This window comes from Indicator indicator, chromosome 2 (genome assembly GCF_027791375.1).
Source record: "Indicator indicator isolate 239-I01 chromosome 2, UM_Iind_1.1, whole genome shotgun sequence".
In the NCBI taxonomy this organism is placed as follows: Eukaryota; Metazoa; Chordata; class Aves; order Piciformes; family Indicatoridae; genus Indicator; species Indicator indicator.
In genome coordinates, this window is record NC_072011.1 from 5,704,330 (window position 1) to 5,719,404 (window position 15,075).

General features: G+C 39.8%; 1 protein-coding gene across 1 annotated transcript in view; it reads right to left on the minus strand.

Annotated features, from left to right (window-relative positions):
- ME1 (malic enzyme 1) overlaps window positions 1-15,075 on the minus strand; it is a 236,659-nt gene that overhangs the window by 173,131 nt on the left and 48,453 nt on the right. Inside the window, exons 2-3 of the mRNA XM_054394230.1 lie at window positions 11,904-12,037; window positions 5,579-5,728 (exon numbers count right to left, since the gene is read on the minus strand). Coding sequence (XP_054250205.1) covers window positions 5,579-5,728; window positions 11,904-12,037 — 284 coding nt within the window. The remainder of the gene's footprint in view (window positions 1-5,578; window positions 5,729-11,903; window positions 12,038-15,075) is intronic.

Here is a 15,075-nt window from a genome sequence, read left to right on the forward strand (position 1 = left end):
GAACAAGATCTGCTTCTATAGGTGTAAACAAAAAAAATCAAGAAGAAAAGAAAGAAAATAACTTCAAAGCTAAGGCTGCCATGCTTTGCCTTTTAAGAGACTGCATCTGTATCTTCAACATGCAGCATCAGAATCAATGTAGCAGCTTTAAAAATGGTTTCTTCTCAGTGTGACAGTTTGTGACTGCATCGGGAAGTTATTTCAGAGGAACTTTGCCATGCTTGTGTGGCTGCAATAGTCACCAGGGCTTGCTCTGTTCATATTCTGTTTGAAATGGCTTTTCCTTCTAGGAATGGAAATACATAAACAGTCACCTAACATTTTAACAACATCCAAAGTCTTCAGCACAGCAATACTTGGCAGTTTTTCCGCTCCTCTCTGAATGCTGAGTTTACACAAGAACCTTAAATTCCTCAGTGTTCTCTGTACGATGTAAAAGGTTGATTTTGGATTCTTAGAAGAAATTTCCATTGAGCTTTCCCATATTTATTCTTTTTGGACGAATAAAGGAATTGAAAGAACTGTTACATTTCAGAAATGCATTTACAGAAATAGATTGTTCCTTGGAAAGGCAGCAGAAGTTGTCATATGCATGGACATGCTTTGTGCAACTGGCGATTGTTTTACTTTGGGAATTATTTTTTTAAGTGATGGATAGAAAAATCTGCACCAAAAAGTGACCTAGTAGAGATTCTGAGATAATGCTCTCAATGATAGAGTGATCACTGCAACAAAACCACAACCCTACCACATTCCCAGCATAAGCCTTTAAGGCTTTTATCTGTAGAGGTCCAAATTCCTTCTCTGACCTACACTCTGGAGGAGCCTCTTTCTTCCCTCACCCTTCTTAATGGTTATGAGGAAAACTAGAGAGAGTGGTCTTCTAAATTATGTTTCTGAAACTATGTGGTGTAGGTAGGTACAAGTTAAAGAACTGCTCTCAGATCTATACTGTTTCTAGAATATCCACAGTGAGTAATGCTATCTTAAGGTTTTAATTTTCCACACAAATATCAATTATCCAGACAAGCTTCAAATCAGTGAGTCAAGTTACTTTGCAGCTGGGTTTTCTGAGCAAAGTTGCTTAACCAGACAGTCATCTGGTCAGCCAGGATGAAAGAACATCTTGCTTGAGCACAGTGTCCTAACTGTAAGCACATCATGTGAGCACATACAGTAATCTAAAAACATGTAAGGCAGTCACAAAAGAGGATCTCATTTCGTGATCACACAAGGCACCTATTTTTTAACTCCAAAGTAATTTCCAGTATTCCTTGTCTGAAGACATCATTTGTGAGCCAGGGGATTCAAATTCACTTCACAACATAAAGAAATCTACCTGAATCTAAAAACACCCTGAATAATAAGACAGTTCCTTGCAACTTCCAGCCTGATAAACACAATCTAGAGGAGGCTGAGGGAAGACCTTGCTTTCTACAACTGCCTGAAAGGAGGTTACAGCAAGATGGGTGTTGCTCTGTTCTCTCAAGTAACTAGTGACAGGACAAGAAGAAATGGCCTCAGGGAGGTTTAGGTTGGATATTAGGAAAAATTTCTTTCCTGCAAGAGTGGTCAGACATTGGAACAGGCAGTAACTTGGGTAACTTTTAACCTATTTTAACTTGTTTACCTATCTAAACAAGTCTATTTCTTTGCTTAACTACAAAAAATCAAATATTTTCTAAGCTGTGGGAAGACAGAGTAATAAAAAAAAAAATGCTGAAATAAAAGCCATTCTGAAAGAGAAACATCTCTTTATCAGTAAAGACAGTATTTAGATATGAGTGAGCATAAACCAGAGACACACAGTTCTTACAGATAAGAACTATTTTTATTTTTTTTGGGATATTGTAAGATCATACCTTTATCCTAAATTTTAAGAACTGGGGGGAAAAAAATCAGCTGATTAAAAAAAAAAAGAGAACATACAGAATGGACTAAATGTTGTATTTTTTTCACTCCTTTTCTCTATATGTTAACATCTATATGTTAAAAGAAATGTTTCTTTTTTCCTTCCCTGTGAGTTCAGCTCACAGAGGGTGCTGTTTATGAGGGATGCTTGTATACTGCTTACTACTAAATGAATCATGCTCCAGAGTATCATTTCAAACCAAATGAAGTTGACTGCTTTACACAGCTGGTTTTTGTAATAATTTAAGAAAGGGGTTTTTTGGGGGGTTGTTTGTTTGTTTGTTTTAGAAAAAATACCCAAACCAACAGATCTCTGTAACAGAGCACAATGGAAGATCATGAAGTATACATATTTTTTAAGCAGCAAAGCATCTTTCAAAGGAGAAACTCTTTACAGTCTTTTCCTCTGAGGCCTCTAATGAGCACTGGCATCAGCTGGGTGAGTGGGCAGATGAGAGCAGGTAGTGAGATAATGTTGGGAATTTTACATCCCACTTGACTGATGCTATTTTTTGCTTAAGAAAAAAAAAATTTATGAGACCCTCCACCAGGCAAAAGAAGATTGTGAATGTTTTCCAACCATCTTTACTTAAATGAGTCACTAAAACACTTATTTGAATGTAGTGAGGCAATTCAGCAGGACTAGAAATAAACCAGACTTTCATAAATGTCTTACATGTCTCCCCAGCCAGTCACGTACATAGTGCACACAGGGAATTGGGGAAGCAGTGGACAAATGAATATAGCCAAGGCTGACTTCAGGAGCTCAAGAACACAACTGAATACCAAAGGACACTTCAGTTAATTTTTTAATATTGTTTAAAATACTATTCAATCATTAGCAGCTCAACTGCAATGAAAAACACAGTGTGAATGTTCTATATAACAATATATTTAAGGGAAAGAAATTGTTCAAGTAGCATAACCTGCCTTGAATTTCCTTATTTTCAATAAGAAAATGAACTCTTTAGAAGACATAAAAAAGTCAGACTTCACAGAATCACAGAATTCTCAGGGTTGGAAGGGACCTCAAGGATCATTTAGTTCCAACAACCTCACACTAGATCAGGTTGCTCAGAGCCACATCCAGCCTGGCCGTAAAAAAATCCAGGGATGAGGCTTCTACCACTTCCCTGGACAACCTGTGCCAGTGCCTCACCACCCTCATGCTGAAGAACTTCTTCCTAATGTCTAATGTAAATCTCCCCTCCTCTAGCTTGGATCCATTCCCCCTAGTCCTATCACTACCTGACATCCTAAAAAGTCCCTCCCCAGCTTTCTTGCAGGCCCCTTCAGATACTGGAAGGCCACAAGAAGGTCTCCTTGGAGCCTTCCTTCTCCTCTCCATACTGAACAACCCCAACTCTCTCAGTCTGTCTCCATAGGAGAGGAGCTCCAGCCCTCTGATCATCCTTGTGGCCCTTCTCTGGACATGTTCCACCACGTCCAGATCCTTCCTGTAATAGTGGCTCCAGAACTGGATGCAGTACTCCAGGTGGAGTCACACCAGTGTGGAGTAGAGGGGGAGAATCACCTCCCTCAACCTGCTGGCCACATTTCTCCTAATACAGCCCAGGATACGTTTTGGCTTTTGGGGCTGCAAGTGTACACTGGCAGCTCATGTTGAGCTCCTCATCCACCGATACCCCAAGTCCTTTCCTTCAGGGCTGCTCTCAAGCCAGTCCCTGCCCAGCCTATATGGGTGCCTGGCATTGCTCCGACCCGGATTCAGGACCCTGCACCTGGTATTGTTGAACCTCATCAGGTTGGCATTCCAATACTGATAAATCAAATCATACTCTCAAGAACATAAAACTATCAGGATGCTTACTAAGCAGGTGAATCATCACTGGTCATTGTTCAGAATATCTAAAGACTGCAGAATGGAAGTCTGCTATCCATGTGCTTCTCAAAGCAGGAAGAGGAAAATCCATGGGGAAGAAAGCAAGCACAATGTTATTTAAATGCACTAGTAATTTCATACTATTCCAAAGCCTGCAGAATGTATGCATTAATGCTATTCCAAAGCCTTGCTTTTGATAGTTTTTTAATATAATATTTGAAACTACAAGGGAAGTAAAATGTAAGCTTATGGTGACATACATTAATGATTCCAACAAATCCATAAAGCTTTACCATCTATTCAGTTCTCATTACAGGAGAGGCTAAAGAGTGGCTTAGCTGCACAGTGGAGAACTCAGAAGTCCTTGTTTTCCAGTATGCCTGTGCTAATTGCATGGCTAACTGCAGCTAAAATTTCACCAAATAAAAATAATATTTTTTTAAAAAAAATTAAACAACAAAAAAAAAGAGGAAAAAGTGGAAAATGCAGAAAATGTTTCCACATCCTGTCCCTATCTCCCTAATCAGTTTTTCCCTTATGTCTTAAGTGTGTTTAAGATCAGACTGAAGGACTCTGAAAGGGGGCTGATGGGTTGTTTCCATCATTGTTACAAGCTGTGTCTCACCAGCTGCAAACTGTCTTTCAGCTGGACTGTTGTCTAATTCAAACAGAGGATTTTTTTTCTCCACAGATGCTCCACAGGTGAGAAATATCTGCATACGCAGCTGTGCTCCTTGTGTAGTATCTTACACAGCAAGGGATATCAAAACAAAAGGCAGCAAGACCAGCTTAGGCAAAGACAATTTCCAGACACGTTTAGGACTTACTGGAAAGCAAATAAAATCACCATGGTGGTACTGAGGGGAAAAAAAGAGATGACTTGCTAGGAGAGGCACTTAAAAGCCAAAGACTGTTAAACAGGTTTAAGTAAGCATTCCTGAGGTCTTTTTGAACTTTTTAACATGTATAGAAGTGGGAATTCTTGGTTTCTGCCGTTGGCCAGATGGTCCTGACTCATTCTGTCAGTCACAAGGTCAAAATGATTTTTACATTAACAACAACAAAACCTCGAAGCCGTCTTCTCCCTCAAACACCTCCTGATGAAGAATTTGTGAGCAGTCATTTGTTCCCTGTAATCCTGCAAGCTTCTTATTTCTCATCAATGCCTTGACTGTAAAAAAACTATTTCTGTTAACAGAGGTATGCACATACAGCTCATTTATCTCTTCCTTTGACAGAAAATTGTACAGAAGGCTCCAAAGTCTTGTTCCAGTTTGCACCTGAAGGCACTGGCATGCCCTTCTCTCATACCACTTCATCACTCCATAAATACAGATACCACATACAGAATAAAAGCAGTATAGTAACCACCTTATGAAACAAATAATTAAGCAGTGAAACAGGTGCTTTGATGATTATTGATGTCTTTTTTTTTTAAGATGTCTGTAGGTACCTAAATAAAGCATCTTTAGTCTGTATAAATATTATTTTTATATATATGTGTGAATAAAATGCCTATAAGATAAATATTGATGTAGGTAAAAGCCTATGCAAAGACAAATCTAACACAATTAGGATTAAAAAAAAAAAAAAGGTCAGTTAATGAGATTTAAAATGTACCCCTGTTTTAATGCAATCAAAACAAGCATTTGCCCTCTTAATGTAAAACAAATTATTTTTTAATGCAGACCAAAAGTGTAGGTTGAACTACCTCAATTATTGCAATCTTGGCTTACATTCAGCTACGCTAGAAAAGCCCTGCAGAAATCTGCCAGGAGGAAAATCAGATACAATTACTTTTATTTGAAGTATAAACTTACATACCTTGGCCTCCGAAATGCTAGACCATATTGTTGGCAAGCCAGCCCCACAGTGGGAGTATAAACAATAGGCATGAACTTTTCAATGTCAGAAGACAGCACTTTATAGAAAAGCTTTTCATTTCGATCCTGGAGACTCATTAGCAGAATGTACCTGTGGAGAATTACAAGAAATTAGAAGGAAATCAGGTGAACACAAAGCAAATTCAGAAACACAAAGGTGTTTAGGTAATCAAAGCTATACTTGTTCTACAACAGCCTTTCTTGTGGAGAGTATTTAAATGCCTCCTTGTCTTAACAGCACAAATGGTTCAGACACAAAGGATAACAAACTGGTTGAGACAGAGGGAAGCTGAGACCAGTAGAAAAGTTGATAAACTCTACATACTCAGGAGGCTAATCCCTCTCAGGTATAAAACATTCATCTGTAATTGAGTTTTTGGTGTGTCAGAACCTAATCCCTATATATCAGTTGTTCTATCTGAAATAAGAACACAATTAAATAGAATTATACAGGCTCACTCTCATGTTCAAAAACATGACACTCACAATGTTAGCTTTTTCTGCTCTTGCCTTGATAGAGTTTCCTCTTAAATTCAGACTAATACTTCAAAATAAATACTTTACCTCAATAGTGTAGGACAAAGCTTTCAAAAACAAAGCATACACATAAGTAGTGGCTGAAGTCTGTGTTGTTAAAGGAATCTGCACTGCTTTATCTCCTAACACAAATTAATTCTTTATGGCATTTTGTATGTATTTAAAAAGAAAACCAATGAGAAAAACAGAGAGAAATGAGAATGAAAAGAAGTTCAGTCTTGGCTTTTTGACTATCACTGCTCATATATTGAGCAAATAAAGTACTGCTCCAAGATCCCAACCAGGAAGTCAAATTTCACTGCTGACTATGACAGATGATATGAATCTCTAAGTGACTCCAGGTTATACTACTCCACACTTTGTGAACACTTAACATTTAGAGATTGGATGATTCTAAACCTCACCTCTCTCTTGGCTAGTTTTAGTAAGTTAGGTACTACCTCAAAAATTTAGCTAGCCCTCTTCAACAATCAGCTTACATAAAACTTGTAACTTATGTATACACTTTATGTAGGTGGTTTTCTTTTGATTTACAATGGATTACAAATTACTTGTGCTCCCAAAGTTTAACATGGCCATCATTTTATTACACCAGCATTGAGGGAATGTATACAACACATTCATTCCAAAAGCCTGGAGGTTTGCATGCTTAAATATTTATTCACATGGACTTTCCTTCAGCATACTCATGCATCCCATTCACCTATAAAATCTAACTCATACTTTAGGAAGACACAGAGTCAGGTAGCTATCTAACAAAGAACAGTGTAGTAAATCTGCATTTGTTTTGTTCAAGCTTAGTTTGTGCATCCCTGTAAGTCAGGGAAGCATTTCTTCTGTGACCTGCTATATAAACCTTTAACAAGAACTATAAACAAGGCTCCTGCAGAGAGTTTGGCAGCTGGTGACTGTAATGAGGTGACAAAAGCGAGGCAAAACAGTGTTCCTCCCCTTGTGTCACTAAGGATATTTTAGACTTTATGCAGATATAGATCTTGAAACTAAAGAGTGCCTCAGGATGCCTTAAAGGCATCCTGAACCACCTTTCATCATATACATTAGGTTTGGGGGTGTCAGTTGATGAAAAACTCAGCATGAGCCAGCAAAGTGCACTTGCAGCCCAGAATGCCCACAGTATCCAGGGCTGCATCAAAAGAAGTGTGACCAGCAGGGCAAGGGAGGTGATCTTCCCCCTCTGCTCTGCTCTCATGAGTCCCCATCTGGAGTACTGCATCCAGTTCTGGTGCACCCAGCATAGGAGGGACATCAAACTGCTGGAGCAGGTCCAGAAGAAGGCCATAAAGACGGTCAGAGAGCTGGAGCACCTCCCCTGCGGGGACAGGCAATGAGAGTTGGGGCTGTTCAGGCTGGAGAAAAGAAGGATCCATGAATACCTTACTAGTGGTCTTCCAGTACCTGAAAGGGGTCTACAAGAAAGCCAGGAAGAAACCTTTTACAAGGACAAGAGGGAATGGATTGAAGCTTATGGAGGATGGTGAAACACTGGAACAGGGTGCTCAGGGATATCATGGATGCCCCATCCCTGGAGGTGTTCAAAGCCAGGTTGGATGAAGCCTTGAGCAACCTGGGCTAGTGGAAGGTGTCCCTGCCCATGGTGTGGGGGATTGGAACTAGATGATCTTCAAGGTCCCTTCCAACCAAATCATTCTATGAATCTGTGAAAGTTCTCCATGCTATAAATACACATATATACTGATTTTATTTCGTATTATTACATTTCCCTACTAACCTTTCATTTTCCCAATATTACATTATGATATAGCATGTCTTTCAATGTCCTTGAACTTTTGGAGCACTTTCTTTATTAAAACCTTCCTCCTGAGGATGATTATCCCAACATTTCCCCTTGAAGGAACAAGCTCCCTCACATACAGTTGTGAATACATTTGAAGACATTCATTTTGCTTCCAGAGGGTCTTGAAAGTGAAGTTAGAGAATATCATGATGACTACTCTGGCCTGCACCATACTGGAGACAGCAAGCATTCATGCAAGCCATATCACTGTGTTTGGAAGCTGTTGCCAGTATGTTTTTTTTTTTTTTTTCCCTTTCAGAACTTTCTTTTAAAAGGATGTGGCTACTTTAAGACTTTAAAATACCCTTTCATCATCCTTTCTTATTTCTCAGCTCAAGCCTGGATTTTAAATGAGGTAAAGAAATATTTTACAAAATAAATTAAAAGTTTGGCAAAAGGCTTCCTCAAGGGCTTCAAATTTTCTAAAACTCCCCATTTTGTTTTTATTGTCTTACAGCACTAAATTGGGGAGTTACTTTCTTATTTGCTTCTATCCTGTCACTGTAATATTCAGGATATAGTAAAGAAATTGCAGAGATAGTAACTGCATGCTGCTTATAATCCAATTTTCAAATATTCAATACTGCAAAGAATTTTAGGGGCTGGAAGGGACCTTGAAACATCATCTAGTCCAACCCCCCTGCCAGAGCAGGATCACCAGATCACACAGGAACACATCCAGGAGAGTTCTGAATATCTCCAGAGAGGAAGACTCCACAACCCCCCTTGGCAGCGTATTGGCCATATCCAAATCAGTATAAGAAATACCACAGGCTCACAGGATGTTAGGGGTTGGAAGAGACCTCTGGAGATCTTCCAGTCCAACCCCCCTGCCAGAGCAGGACCATAGAATCTAGCACAGGTCACACAGGAATGCATCCAGATGGGGCTTGAAAGTCTCCAGAGAAGGAGACTCCACAACCTCTCTGGGAAGCCTGTTCCAGTGCTCTGTGACCCTCACAGTGAAGAAGTTCTTCCTCCTGTTGAGGTGGAATCTCCTGTGCTGTAGTTTACATCCATTTCCCCTTCTCTCTCCTATCACAGGGTGCAAGTGAGCAGAGCCTGTCCCTTCCTTCCTGACACGCAACCCTCAGATATTTATAGACATTTATTACATCCCCTCTCAGTCTTCTCTCCAGACTAAAACGCATGGAAAGTGTAATTTTGATCAGAAGGCTACTTTTCAGTGGCAGACATAAAATACCTCTTCTTTCTCAGCATAGTAACTTGCTTAGGGGTGTCAACTTTCTTAAAAATTCTTTCTTAAGTGGGAAACCAAAACTGCCTCATCCTCAATACGGCGTTGGTTATAATGCATTAGACAACAACTATGCATCTTTGAACAACATCCAAGCAATCTACACAAGTAAAAACATGAAGTGGTTTTCAGCATTGTGGTTTATTTTAAAAAGAGATATATTTAAAATGCAGAAATTAATGGAATCTTTTACTAAAGCTCAAATTTAATTGAAAACATAGTGAAAACAAGCAATAAAACACTGAGAACAATCATTTGTGCTATAAAAAGGGAGAAAAATATTATCCTTCCTCAGACAAGGAGTCTTGAATGAATATTTCAGGGGAGAGTTTCAGAAGATGAAAACCAAGGCCTGGGCAAGTAAGTCAGAAGAGATTGCCAAGCATTCAAATTTCAGTGTGTCATTTTTCCCCCTTCCCTTTACTTCCCCTAAGAACTTTTCATGCTGGTCTGTTACCACCAATGGAATCAAATACAGTAGCAAAGAAAGAATATAAACTAAACATAATCCAGAACCCAAATGAAAATCGATAAGAACCTGAAAATTAGTGATGATTCCTCAGCACAACTGACATGCATTTTACAAGGCAACTTCAAATATCAAAAAATCCCCAAACTGAAAAGTGTTTGCCCTTATCTTGCAAAACAGAGGAGTAAATAAAGGAAAGTTGGAGGAAACTGTTATTTTTAACCTGTGTAAGATACTTAGCTCCTTTACTTTGCAGCATCAGTATTTATACAAAAATACTATTAAAGACAGGGAACATGAAGAAAAAAAACCAACAGCACACCATTCTCAGGCAAAGTGATTTGATGGCACCTCTCCTGATGTTTAGATATCCAGTGTAACATTTTACCAGTGTAAGTCTGAAGACAGAGAAGCCCAGACATAAGATGTGGCTGTGTCAGGGGAAACAATTTCAATGTCAAAAAATAGCAAGAAGAAAGCCAATTAAGAACATACAGGGGAGGGGGAAACAACAACAACAACAACAAAAAAAATGAAATTACTTGCAGAATCCACCACAGCTTTTCCAAATTAAGCCAGGGGAATAGAATTGTTTCCTGTTACTGACTTCCTTTTGGCCAAGTATACCAGGCAATGCATTTGCTGCTGTTTCACATTCATTTTGTGTCTGAACTCTTTCAGAGTATTTCAGAGCACAGCAGTTCCACAAGGCAAGTCAGCAAAGGAGTTTCAGCCATGCCAAACCATGACATGCCATGGTACTATCAGCTTAATGATTTTACACCCAACCTCTTTCCAATCAAAGTCAAAGTAAGCTGCAGTCATTCCAGTATAAGATGCTCCTTACAATGCAAAATTAGGAGTAGGGTTTTTTTTAAAGAAATCATTCTGTCCTAGTTTTGAACCACGAGCTGCCCAGGGCAAAAGGACAGAAAAAGTATTTGTACCCCTTCCCAAGGAGTAAAATAAAAATCCTCCATATTGGATTGGAAGTTTCAATGGAAATTCTATTTACTAATGTATACAAAAGGTATTCAGGCAAAAGGAACAGATTCACAAATCAGGCTCAGTTCTTCACCTGGGCCTACCAGGGCACAACCTTCCAGAGCCTTCCAAAACCTCCACCCCACTCAGCCTCAGCAGGGCCAAGAGGAGCCAAACTGCCCCCCCACTAGACCCAGACCTACCACAGGTTTCAACAGCCCCTGTGGTGTAGCTGGAAATTGCCTGCCAGCCAAGGCCAGGAGGAAGCCTCTGCCCCACAAAAGATAACGGTGTGCATCCCAAGATGGAGAGAAGAGAGAGGGAGCTTTGGTTGTACACAGCCTTAAATAGAGAAATACAGGAACATGGAATAGAGTAACAGATTACAATACCCTGGGACAAGCTGTCTGTCCCCCTGGGACTCTCTAGCCTCTGGAGGACTTTCCTGTGTGGTTATACCAATTGACTCTTGATTTCCTTTAACCTACAACACATTCTAGCAAAAGCATTGTGGTGGGTTGAAAATTCCCCCCCCCCCAACATTGACTTTGTCAGACCAGCCCAGCTGGAAGCAAATGAAAGCTGTATTTACAAGCAAAACTACAACCTACAATGAAATGCAATAAATATGTACAAATACAATATTTACAATATTTAACAAACAGCACAAGGACCCCCCTGGCCAAAGACCAGGGGAAACTGCAACAGCTTCTCCCTTCCTTGCCTCCCCCTTACCTCCCCGTACAAAAGGGACAAGAGACAGAAGCAGAGATATTAGACTTAGCCAAAACAGTGCAGCTAAGGTCAAGCAGAAGCAAGTTAGTCTCTCCCAGAGCAAAGAAGCAAGAAGAGAAATTGTTTTGGGAACCACATCTTATGGTAGATACATCTCCAACAGGATTGTTTAGAGTAATCATTATTTTCCTTTTTACACCCAACAGTGATTTATTTACATTTTACCACTTTCTGCCCCAGACCTCTGAAAAAATTTTAAAGGCATGGCCTAAAACTACCACAAGTATATATTTAGCTTAGTAATTCCCAGTCATCAAATGCTACAATTTGGAAAACAAATACAAAATTTCATCTGTACTGCCATTAAAACAAACAAACAACAAAACCAAACAAATAAAAAAACCCAAACAAACAAACAAAAACTCTTAGTTTAATAACTAGCATAGAGAATCATAGCCATACTTTACCTGTCTAGGTCAGATGTCAGCCTTTCAAAATTCTTAAGAATACTATACACCTGGGTATCTTGACCAAGAAAGCAAGGTGGCAATAATCCATGAATATTCAGTTGTTGCCTCTCCTCCAAGGTAAAAGCCATGCCCTGGGAAAAAAAAAAATAAAAAATGTATACATATATATATATGAGAGATATTTCCTCTAAAAAAATTCTGCACCAAGGTACAGCACAGGTAAAGTCAGCATCACAAAAACTATTTAATATTAACAGGATTAACAATTATGCAATTGTTAATGATTTGCAATGATGCAAATGATTTTTTTTTACTCAGCCATAGGACCACAGCCCTGTACGGTACAATAGCTGCATCCCAGCACAAAATGAGCTAATGTCTTCTGACCCTGTAAGTCTGTTATCTGTAAAATTCTGAAGTTACAGCTGAAGAAGAGAGCAGCAGTATATTCTCACTCACTCATTTGTCTGGCTATCTTCTAAACACAATGCATAGATAGCAGTGAAAGGGAAAAGCACCTGGGGGTCCTGGTGGATGGGAGGTTGACCATTAGCCAGCAATGTGCTCCTGTGGCCAAGGAGGCCAAAGCCATTCTGGGGTGGATTAGAAGGGCTGTGGGTAAGTAGGTCAAGAGAGGTTTTCCTCCACATCTACTCTGCCCTGGTGAGGCTGCATCTGGAACATTGCGTCCTGTTCTGGGCCCCTCAGTTCAAGAAGGACCTCAGGGAACTGCTTGAAAGAGTCCAGTGCAGAGCCACAAAGATGATTAGGGGAGTGGAACATCTTCCTCATGGGGAGAGACTGAGGGAGCTGAGGGCTCTGTAGCTTGGAGAAGAGGAGACTGAGAGGTGACCTCATTCATGTTTATAAGCATGTGAAGGGTAAGTGCCAAGAGGATGGAGCCAGGCTCTGCTCAGTGATGCCCAATGACAGAACAAGGGGCAATGGGTGGAAGATGAGGCATAAGAAGTTCCATGAAAACATGAGGAAAAATGTTTTTCCCTGTGAGGGTGCCAGAACACTGGAAGAGGCTGCCCAGGGGGGTTGTGGAGTCTCCCTCTCTGGAGATATCCAAGACCTGCCTGGATGCATTCCTGTGTGATCTGCTCTAGGTGATCCTGCTCTGGCAGGGGGGTTGGAGTGGATGACGTTTCGAGGTCCCTTCCAGCCCCAGGCATTCTCTGATTCTGTGATAATGTCCATTTACAGTGTGAACATTATGCTTTTAATATCTGTATATTTTCTTTCAAGATCTTGGTTATCTCAGATGTTCATGTGAATTTTTAACAGAACTCTGTGGTACAATAAAGTCATCACTATCATTTTACAGCCAAAGAGCCTCATTCAGCACCTAGTGAAGTAAGTCAATGGTAACATGGCCATAATGAGTTTGATGCAAGCTTATTTTGTTTTTCAAGTTCACATTCAATTACTGTAAGAAAACTCTGTACAGGAGTCCTGGATTTCATTACTGCATCCAGAAAAAGCAGTTTCAAGTCTTCAGTATGTTGCATGGAGAGTCACACAATGCTCAGCATGTAAATCCAGCTTGTGGACGGGCAGAGACTGCTAAATAACTACTTTTAAGTGAAATCTGTCTAAAACACCTTCAGGAATAACCCAAGCTATTGTAAGAAAGAGGAGGATGCCTTTACAGCAGAAACATGACTAGGGGTTTAGCACACAAGTCTAAGGACTCTGACTGCTGAAGTTTTACTTTCCTGTGCTGACTACAACCAGGCACATCAGATCTTTGATAGCTTTAGGGGATAAAAAGCAGTGTCAGAGGAGCTTTTTCCATATATGCTCTATGAAACTTACAGATTTGTTTCACACTATAGCTACTGGTTGTTGGGTACACTGATATGTTACAGCTCTCCTTTAGCATGACTCTCACACTGCTTCCACTGCAGAACCAGTACTGACAGATCTGTGCCTTTATGTCCTCTCTTAGGCTAACATCAAAATGTTTATAAACTTTGCAACACGTTTATCATGTAACTTAAATATGTTCAAAAGTTAATGTAGTAGAGGCTAGATAACATTTATTATTCTACTAAGAGGAGATGCATCTATACAAACAAACCATTAGACAGCTGGCTAATATTCTACACCTATCATACAACTGCATATAAAATGCCTTCTTTCTGAAGAAAAAAATATTTGAGAAAACATCTTAGAAGATATGAAAGAGAAAAAAAAAAGGCAATGTAATGTTTCTGCATTTATTCTCCCATGGAAAATAAATACTATTAAGATACTTTTACAACTACTTCTATAAATAAGTATTTTAAAAGTTTCTCACAAAATCACAGAATATTAGGAGGTTGGAAAGGACCTCCAGAGATCAAGTCCAACCCCCCTGCCAAAGCAGCATCACTTAGGGTAGTCTGCACAGGAATGCACCCAGGTGGGTTTGAAAGTCTCCAGAGAAGGAGACTCCACAACCCCCCTGGGGAGCCTGTTCCAGTGCTCCACCACCCTCACTGTAAAGAAGTTTCTCCTCATGTCGAGTTGAAACCTTCTATGTTCAAGCTTGTACCTGTTGTTCCTTTTCTTACTATTGCACACCATGGAAAACAGATTGGTCCCCTCCACTTGACACCCACCCCTGTGATATTTATAGAGATTGATGAGATCTCCTCTCAGTCTTTTCTTCTCAAAGCTAAACAGCCCCAGGTTTCTCAGTCTCTCTTCATATGGGAGATGTTCAAGTTTGTTCATTTGAATTAGCTTGGTCCACAAATGATGGGAAAAGACAGGCAAATCAGGAGGGCAAAGGCAGAAGGCATCCTTCAGTGCACATTTGCACTACTGCTTTTCAAGAGAACAGATTCATGATCCTTTTCACAATTCCACTACTGCCTTTCATGCAACACCTACTCAAGTGATAGAACATGATAAATTCATGCCAGTTTGTTTGATTTCCTGGACAGGCTTTGGGGTTGGGTTTTTTTTTTCAGAAATGCTCACATCACAGGACTCACTCTTACAGAATAAAAATGTACTATAAAACCTTCCTAATTACTCTAGACTTCTTATACCACCTTCAATCTAAATAATTTTCAGGTGGTTCTGCCATTGTTGCTTGAAACAAAGTAGGACGACAAAAAACCCCAAACCCTAAGGCAATCCCACCACACTATCTGCAATAAAATTGTTACTTAAT